Here is a 9,587-nt window from a genome sequence, read left to right as displayed (position 1 = left end):
GCGCACCGTAACTCCGGGTAGCCTACTGTAATGTTGGCTAGCTAGCATTTAGCTCCCTCTGGTGGTCGCTTACAGTTGCTACAGGAAATATTTCTTCCCCAGGATTMATAGGATCCTGCGACAGACTGGTGACCTGTCCAGGGTGACCCCGCCTCTCGCCCGGAACSTTAGCTGGAGATRGGSACCAGCAACCCTCCCGACCCCACTAAGGGACAAGGGTGTATAGAAAATAGATGGATGGATGGATTCATATGATCACTGTAATACCTTGCTGCTCAGAGGACGTTTTGTTTACTCACTTCATTTGTTCAATAGTTTGTTAGTATACCTAGCAAATCAGCCAAATCATATGGCAATACCTGTAATTGTCTTTTAAACTGAATGATGTGGGCAACAGGCTCAGCAGACAGAATCAGAACAATGAAGCCTGTGTTCAAATTCTGTGACTTGGGACATTTTGGTTAAAATGTTTTTTTCCTTATTCATTGAAGTTGGGTTGAGTATCCACACATTTTACTCAGGTAAGCGTAGCAATGCTTAATACTAATATTGCATCTACTGCTTATACATCTCAGTCCAGCTCTCCAAATAAAGGTTAAACGATATTAAGAGTAGCACTGTGTGATGACTGAAGCGGGAACGTCCGAAGGAGTAGGAGCATCTTAAAGGGACAGAAGTCAATTTTAAGGAGTCAGCTGTGCCGTCAAATTTGTTTTAGGTTATGTTTGATACATTCAGCATATTTACAACAACTGAAGGCAACATTGTCACTATGTGCTGTAAAAAAAACAACATATAATTTATAATTTATTGTAATAACTATATCAATTCTATTTTGCAAAAAGAAAGAACATTAAGAAAGAAAGGAAGAAACGAMAAGAAGGTGAGTTATGATTAAGTTTCATATCCACCGGGATTGTCCTACAATTTAGAGGGAATGGTTCACCCGCGTGACGTCATACGACAGTTTGCACCAGGTTTCATCAGTCGTCGCGTTTTTTCACGTTCACATTCCGCATCTGACCAGGAGAGCTTCCAAGGAATCGTGTACGCTGTTGTAACAGGGCAAAAAAACGTTCCTGATAGGCGAAGTCACGGGCCAYAAACTGAGTCACCTGGCAACAGCTTCTCACAGCTGGCCCACATTAAGAGGCCCACCTACAACAGCGGAAGACCAGAGAACTAGCGGATGTGCGCTGACTTCTCCAGAAGCTCTTCCTTGTCATTTTTTCCTCATAAGGAAGAGAAGCTTAACGAATCAAAAGTTCTTACTAAAGACGCGCCGAGASMTTGTGAAGCTAGTTTTGACCTCWGACATGGACGGAAGCGCTCAGAGGACACCTTTTCCTGCGTGGACCGAGTGTTGGGCAGTAAGACGGATCCGCACGCTGGTTCCGTTGGGTTTTAAAGGTGAAATTAAAGAGCTGTCCAAGCTGGCCGCACCAGTGGTAAGCGTTCTGTGTTTAAATGAGCCGTCAGCCCTTTCTTAGAATACGTTAACTAAATCATTTTATAGCCCAGTATAAGTTATTTTTACATGACCGCAACCCACGGTTCTTACCGGACACTACACAGAATTTTATTTGGGCATCCTCTATGGAGCTACTTTAGGTGCAAAAGTATTTGTGTCTTGTAACTGAGAAGTTGAAGTTCCTGAGAAAAATTCTTTAGGAGTTTTGTAATTGTAGATTCTCCCACCCTTCATTCTTTCACAAATACAAAACAGCAGTTACAACCATTCCCCCTTTTCAGCACAAAACACAAATTATATTATTTGAGTCGCACTTAAAAAAAATCTTACACTTATTCCCCAAATGATCCAAATGGTGCAAAATTAATCTGCATTCTTATATCAGAAAAAAAAACTTGGGAATATTTCTTTATCATTCACAGACACAAAACTATACTGTTCCCCTTCACAGATTATGTTCTACAAGGGACATATGTAAAAGTATTGCTCCAATATTTTTGCTCCACTCAGTTCAATACAGTTGCAGCAAAACTAATATATAATAATCTCTCTGTATTAAAATCTTCATGCAGATATTTATTTTGTAATTTTTGTTTTCTTAACACAGACACAAGTTGGTGAATGCAACTACGCAAAATTGCATATGCAAGTCACTAATCCTTCACAAATACTTTTGCATCAAAAATACCTCTGTCTGTTCTATGTTAAATGTTAAGCAATGTACATGGGTACAATTGAATTCTAAGTATGAACTTACAAATATGTTTGAGTTGTCTCAGATTTCTGTGTATGTCGACTTTCAGATGTTGGCCCAGTTCATGGGGTATGCTGTGAGTTTTGTCAGTACTGTTTTTTGCGGCCATCTTGGGAAGACAGAGTTGGCGGGAGTGTCTTTGGCCATAGCTGTAAGTAGAAAAAAAAAACCCAACTTCCTGTTGAACTAAATGTCCTGAACCAATTAAATAGTTTAATCCTATTTGCATCGGTCCAGCAGACTTAAATACACCAACAGCTTCACAAGCTTGATCAAACATGTAAAACCAACAAAACTTTAGTTTGCTCAGTCAGTGCAAATAGGAGTATAGCAGCCAATGTAATGTAAGAAACTGATGAAAGCAATAGATTGACTACCTTCAATAAACCTTCTTTCAAATGGTTCAGAAGGTGGATTAGGAATTCTAAGTGAAATAAATAAAGCATGATGTTGCTCAGAACACAAAGCATAGATTTAGACTGAGTAGAAATGCCCTTATAAATCAGGCACGTTGTCACCAATACCTGATCTAGGACTGATACTGATACAGATATTGCAAATGTGCATTGTTAAAACCGTGTGAAAAATGTAGCAACTTACAGTCCGTACATATTAAACAAACTGGCTTGGCTGAAGTTTTATTAGCATTCTGCAATGGACTGAAATATCCCCTCTATATTTTTAGACCTATGGGAGCGGTAACCACCTGAGAGTCGGAGTCATTCTGCAGCGGTCCATCCTCATTCTGTTGCTGGCCTGTTTTCCCTGCTGGGCCATTCTCATCAACACTGAGCCCATTCTCTTGGCGGTCAGACAGSAGCCAGAAGTCGCCAGGTCAGCTAACTGTCTCTTAGGAACCACTCCATCCTTTGCTTCTTRGACTTGATAATAATGCTTGCTTTGATTTTTGACTGTGAAATCTCTCCATAGTTTGGCTCAGATGTATGTAAAGATCTTCATGCCAGCACTTCCAGTGAGTATGTTCTACATTTTGTCATTCCAGGCCTCCAATTGGCTTATTTCAGATAGAAAGTCCTAAAAGTTTAGTACTGTCACAGTCTGGATGTTGGASAGAGAACAAAAGATCCATAAAACACTAAAACTTGGTGATTTCTTAATTCACACTATGAAGAAAGATTCTTTTAGCTGCATTAAATTTTCCCCAAATTTAAATAAAACGTGCAGACATGACCTACACCGGTCTGTCTGTCAAGCTTCTCTCATGGGAAAGTAGAAGAGAATAGTGGTTCTTTGCTGGGGTAGATKAGATYGATGAATAAGATTGGCTTCACATGTAAGTATTGACCGATCACCGATCTCACAAAATTAAGGACATTGGTGCCGATAACTCGGCTGGCTGATAAATCAGTGCACCCCTAATCTGTTGACATGTTTTACGTCCATATGCTTGTGTACATTTATCTTATGTACTCTAGTCTGACCGGGAAACAGAGACTACACAGCTGTATAAAGTTATTGATTAACCCTCTAATCATAAATAAAATTTGTTTCATAAATGAAACAAACWCTGTAAAATCATAAAGCTTRGAGTAGTTTCATATACTGTACACTATGGGGCTTAAGCTGCCTCTTCATGTTATGTAAAGTTCATATGCTAATGTTCACATTTGTTCTCTCATTTCTTTAACCCRCATTAGTAAGCTACTTTAAAAGGGCAGCATTATGTACAATCAACTTTTTTAGCTTTACATCTTATTATAATGTTATTTCTTCATTAAAAACATACCTGAAGTGTTGCCTTGATTCTTTCGTGCTTGTTTGAGAAATCCTTTAATCTCTCACGGTAACCATTCAGCAGTGCAAAACGCCTGGGTGGACCTAGCCCCACCTTGGAGCTGCATCTTTCAAACTTCCTCCTCACCAAGCATTTCTCCCTCTCGACTCCTCCACTCGGCTCCTTCAGACTAGCCAGCAGCAGTTGGCAAACATCTGGTGAAACTGCACATCTGCTGAGCTCATTATACGAGCTACTTCTCAGTGCAATGCTGGTAAAAAAGTTGCTAAAGGGTTAATAGAGGAGCCATGTTGTGATGATTTCCTGAAGACAGAGCAGGAGTTTTTAGAGAGGCCCAAATTGCAAGGCGTTAAATTACAAAGTCAAATTTCTTACATATATATTTGATATATACAGCATTTTTATAACAACTGAAGGCAACATAGTTATTTGATTGTGCTACAGAATAGCACAATATAACTGTATAATACATAATACTGCCCCTTTAAAACGTTTTTGGGAAAAAAATCAACGAGTCATGTCTATTACCATCATTCACATGTTATGAGAACTACAACATGAGAGACTAAATAAACTGCCAGACAACAGACAGAGCAACAGTTGCATAGCAAGGACAACATATGATAACATTAGGGAAGACAGTCTGACTCCTTTTGCAGGTGCTGAATAACATCTCCAGGAATGTAAACCTCGGCATGTCGGCTCAAAAAAATTCATTCTGTGAAAGTTCACAAGCAGTAAAATAAAAACATGACATAAGAATCAGATTAATAAATTCAGTAGACGTTATTATCSTGCTATAAAATAGTTCCACCATAAAAGCAAAACCTGGTGTTGATGCTGATTAAAGTAGATCTTTTGAAATTATGCCAACAATTTCAGTAAATCTCTTCTTTTTGTCATATTACAGGCTAGTTTCATGTTTTCCTTGGAATYACGATATCTCCAGAACCAGGTAGGTCCATTATTTTAACCCTACATAAGCTGAAATATTGCACTTAGATCTGGTGCAGTTGAACTATAGTGATTCACTTCCCATTTCCTAAAAGATTAGATGTGCAAAATGTGCAATATTCATTTATTATGTCAGATTTAAAGGGGTTTTGTCAACTATGAATTCAAATAGCAAAGGGGTCAGGGCGCCCTAAATGAGTATGGTACAAGAAATGAAAATAAAAAAAGAGAAAWAGTAATTCTATCCATCAATTTTTATGTCTGCCGGATTGCAGGTGGTGGGTGGAGTCTATACGATTGAATTTTTTATCAACTTMTGTCCTTTCTTTGTTGGAGACAAGTCACTTTGAACATGCTAAGTTGCTAATTAAAAACATGTGGCGCTTTTATTTCAGGGCATCATCTGGCCGCAGGTCATTACAGGGCTAATTGTCAATCTGCTCAACGCCCTCATTAACTACATTGTGCTCTTCGTATTGAAAATGGGAGTAGCGTGAGTGTCTCACACATTTATTATTGTATTTTACACAAATGCATACATATTAAACAAGGGCATATTTATATGATCTTCAGGGGCTCCGCTGTTGCCAACACTTTGTCTGAGTTTGCCTTGGCTGGATTCCTTTATGCTTACATCATGTGGAAAGGTCTTCACAARACAACTTGGGCAGGTGACTAAATAATTGTGATRTTGTCATTTAATGGTGAATAGCAGGACCCAAATGACAGGAGGGGAAAAGCAGCAAGCAGCACTGAGGGGGTGCGATTAACTGAAGTTGAACTGAAGAGATGGATGAATGGCTGACAGAAGCTGTGCTTCCATTACAAATGTGCACACATTTTTGTCAATATTCTGTTAATGTAAACAAAAAACAAAAAAAAAACACGTTTTGCAATTGCAATGTTTCCACCAAATAAGAAATAAAATTACACGTGAATAAGGCTGTGAACATAAGTATTAAAACTCATGGTGGTGACGGATGTAAACAGGGTGGCTAAACAGATCAGCTGGCACTCATCATCTGACCGCCATCAGCGGTTGGCGTCTTATTCAGGCATTGGCGCGACAAACCCCTTACGCCCGGGAGCGTCTRTGTGTGCGCTGTTTTGGGTTATTGTAGTCTGCCAATTTACAGAAGAGCTGTGGACTCRATATGTTTTAATGACATGCAACTTTTCATGAACTGTGTGACGCTAAGAGAGCTCTGGTGGAGCCAGCTGTACATTGTCCGAAAAGAACTAATCATTATCCTCCTACTACTTCCTGTTGTCGTCCGGCTGTTGATCATGTGACTCGTGTGATGCGAACAGAAGTGTTTCCATTGCAGTTTTTCCGAACACATCTAGTTGTGGGTTTAATTCTGTCTTCCTCCGATCATACGTTACCTACTAATCTGCGTATCAGTGTGTGAATGTGGCTCTGGTCCAAAGTGCTTTGAGTGGTCAGTATAGAATACACAACACCTAACGGTCATGCCAATCTTTTTTGTTAATAAATTAGCCTAAATTTGAAACATGAATATGTTTTATTCATATAATCCGTGTGAGCTGAAGAGTTTGAATAAGTTTTTGTACAACACTAACCATGTATAATATGCATTTAACTTCCTTTCTTCTATCATATATATAGGCTGGTCCAAAGAATGCCTCGCCGACTGGAAATCTTATATCCAATTAGCTGTTCCTGGAATGGTCATGATGTGTGTGGAGTGGTGGACATATGAGATTGGAGGTTTTCTGGCAGGTAATGGCCTATCCCAAATTACAAATGTGAAGATGTTTTGCTTTCTAAAACAACTTTGGAATCTAATACCTGTATCGGTTTGAAAGGTCTGATAAGTGAGGTTGAGCTTGGAACGCAGTCGGTCGTATACCAACTGGCAAATATTGCCTACATGGTGAGTTTTTTGAAGCTAGCAGTGAAGAAAAGRTTTTCAAATTGATAACGTTTTTACGTTTTGGTAGTTCCCGTTGGGTTTCAGCATTGCAGGCAACGTGAGAGTCGGAAACGCTTTGGGAGCCGGAGAAACGAAGCAGGCAAAGCTGTCTGCGAAAGCTACAATGTTCTGTGGAGGTCAGTGAGCACTTAAATCATATACGTATTTAGACTTCTTTCTCACTTTTTGAGACACTTAAAAGTGATCCGATCATCTGTAGTAAAACGCTGAGTCAATGCTAGGCCAAAAAAATAAATAAATTATTTGAGCTTTTTACTGCAAAAACACAAAATAATGCCAAGTGTTTTGGTCTAGTTTCTAGTGTAAACATCATAATGTGGTTGAAATACGATTAAATTACATTTTGGTCCCTCCTCTCCTCCCCAATTTAACATTTACACACACATGTGGAAATGGGTGCAAACAGATGGGGAAATTATACAACTGTAGATCTTTGAAAAGCATTAGTTGAGCCTCCTGCATAACCAAGAAAAATGCAGCAAGGCGTTGTGAATGGTAAGTCAACAATAAAAATAAAACACTTGTCGTTTCTAGTAGCCATTGTACARCACATAAAACGCTAAAACCAGCTCACCAAATGTGCCGGAGCTCCGCTTGGGTTGCTAGGAGAAGGACTAGGTAATAGTCAATTATAACTTAACAGTCGGGAGGTTTTGAGACATTTTCCAGACAAAAAAACKTAACTTTAGTCAAAAACCAGCTTTTCGATGTTTGGTAGTTCTTGGRCTGCTTTTAGAAGCAGTAGAAATCCAAATGGATTCTATAAAAAAGTGTTACATTTCTGAATTTGGTATAATATGTCCCCAATTTAAATGCCTTGAGCAAAATTATTATGGCAAAGATGGTGAGTTTTTTCACAGGATCTGAAAGCTTGGAACCTTTAACGTAATATGTGAAAACATGATTTAATAAAGTAAAAGTTCTTCTTTTCCCACAATCCCTATACATGTTCTTTAGCAGCAGCATAGTAAGTGTGTGTTGTTAGCTCACTTGGCATGTTGCCCTTTACAACAGGATCTGTGTCCGTTTGCTTGGCAGTCCTCATCGGGTGTCTGAAGAATCATATCTCTTACATCTTCACATATGATGAGTAAGTACATGTTTAAATATTAACCCAACTGGAGTCAGTCCTGTTTGAAAGGTGAAGTCACACGCTCGAGTGCTGAAGAGATGACTCAGATTGGCCTTTGAGCATTAAAGTAGGCCTTATCTAATTGTAAACCTGTGAACCTGGCTGACATATTGTGAGGCATAAAAACTAGGTCCAAAGGTTTGTGTCATTTGTAATAATTTGCTCTATATCAGTGTTTCCCAACCCTGGTCCTCAAAGCACACTGACCTGCATGTTTAAGATGTTCYCCTGCTTCAACACAYCCCATTCAGATGATTGCAATTCAGCAAAACCCTGTTAATCAGCCATCAGTTGAAATCATGTGTGCTGAAGCAGGGGAGCATCTAAAACATGCAGGTCAGTGTGCCTTAAGGACCAGGGTTGGGAAACACTGATCTACACTGTGTCGTTTCAGGAMGAAAAACAGCCACATTTGTTAATGAGATTAWTAAGARTAGCTTTTGTATCTTTWTAAATATCATCATAGTACTATAGTGATGTTTACTAYGTATATTTTTCTTTCAGGCAGATTAGGGAAAGGGTTGCAGAAATTATATCTTTTTATGCTCCATTCATCATCCTGGATGCCATGTCTGTAAGTATCTTTGTCATTTCCTACAGAAAAACGTCTAAAAGATCACAAAAGTATACTCACAGTAAAGTAGATCTAAAAAATGCACATACCCCTGAAGCCTTTGTGATGACAATTATATCATTGTGAATCACTGAAAAACATTTTAGACCTTTTAATGTATGTGTTCAATTGAAAAACAAATCTGTTTACATGAAAGAGTAAAGAAAAAATGATGCTAAGATGACTTGTTTGCGTAAGTGTGCACACATTTTATCCCACCAAGACAAATGTCTTGGACAAATGTCTTTTCTCAGATGTGCGTTTCAGCTCAAACCACAGTTTGCAAAAATGGTTATGGTCGAAAGYATCTCACTGAGTAAAAGCATCAATCAGGAGAGGGTTACAAAAGAACAGCATTTCAGTGTATGTACTCTTTGGCAAAGTGGGAACAGTGATCAGTAAAAGAACGATGTTGATGATGCTGACATAAAACTGGCAGAGATAAAAGATAAAAACTTTTTGGCGAATCTTCCAATCGTCCAACAGGAACAACGAAGAAGCTGTCKGACKTTTTGGCAAGCACTGGTTGTGTTCCTTTTAGAGTAAACATTCCCTTTGCTCTCCATGTGTACTTTTGCTKTATTTCACCCTAATCAGTCTAAATTTTTACATCACAAGAACCTGCCATTTTTAGAGGGGTGTGTATCTTCACTTTTTGTGAAGTCTAATCTTTTCTTTTACACTCTACATGACCAGGCTGCCTCTGGTGGGATCATCAGAGGGGCGGGTAAACAGAGAGTTGGGGCTATTTGCTACTTCTTGGGATTTTATGGCATTGGATTTCCTATTGGAATCCCCYTGATGTTTGCTGCCAAACAAGGAATAAAGGGTAAGATTTAAAGTTAAAAAGCATCTCATAACAATGAAATTCTAAGACTTCATTTAGATTTTAAAATTGATCTGACATGATGCATAATATCTTTCTTTACCAAGGTCTATGGACTGGCCT

At 38.8% G+C, this 9,587-nt stretch overlaps 1 protein-coding gene across 1 annotated transcript in view; it reads left to right on the top strand.

The window, feature by feature from the left end:
- The first annotated feature begins 967 nt into the window (after positions 1–967).
- Positions 968–9,587, top strand: part of slc47a3 (solute carrier family 47 member 3) — a 10,535-nt gene continuing 1,915 nt past the window's right edge. Inside the window, exons 1-14 of the mRNA XM_008424998.2 lie at positions 968–1,448; positions 2,275–2,376; positions 2,911–3,059; positions 3,156–3,198; positions 4,892–4,936; positions 5,331–5,428; positions 5,509–5,606; positions 6,566–6,679; positions 6,766–6,833; positions 6,901–7,009; positions 7,908–7,983; positions 8,530–8,599; positions 9,335–9,467; positions 9,572–9,583. Of these exons, the coding sequence (XP_008423220.1) occupies positions 1,317–1,448; positions 2,275–2,376; positions 2,911–3,059; positions 3,156–3,198; positions 4,892–4,936; positions 5,331–5,428; positions 5,509–5,606; positions 6,566–6,679; positions 6,766–6,833; positions 6,901–7,009; positions 7,908–7,983; positions 8,530–8,599; positions 9,335–9,467; positions 9,572–9,583 (1,249 nt within the window). The 5' untranslated portion in view covers positions 968–1,316. The remainder of the gene's footprint in view (positions 1,449–2,274; positions 2,377–2,910; positions 3,060–3,155; positions 3,199–4,891; positions 4,937–5,330; positions 5,429–5,508; positions 5,607–6,565; positions 6,680–6,765; positions 6,834–6,900; positions 7,010–7,907; positions 7,984–8,529; positions 8,600–9,334; positions 9,468–9,571; positions 9,584–9,587) is intronic.

Source organism: Poecilia reticulata, linkage group LG13, assembly GCF_000633615.1.
Source record: "Poecilia reticulata strain Guanapo linkage group LG13, Guppy_female_1.0+MT, whole genome shotgun sequence".
Taxonomy (NCBI): Eukaryota; Metazoa; Chordata; class Actinopteri; order Cyprinodontiformes; family Poeciliidae; genus Poecilia; species Poecilia reticulata.
Note: the sequence above shows the minus strand (reverse complement) of the source record. Positions and strands in the feature narration are given on the sequence as shown.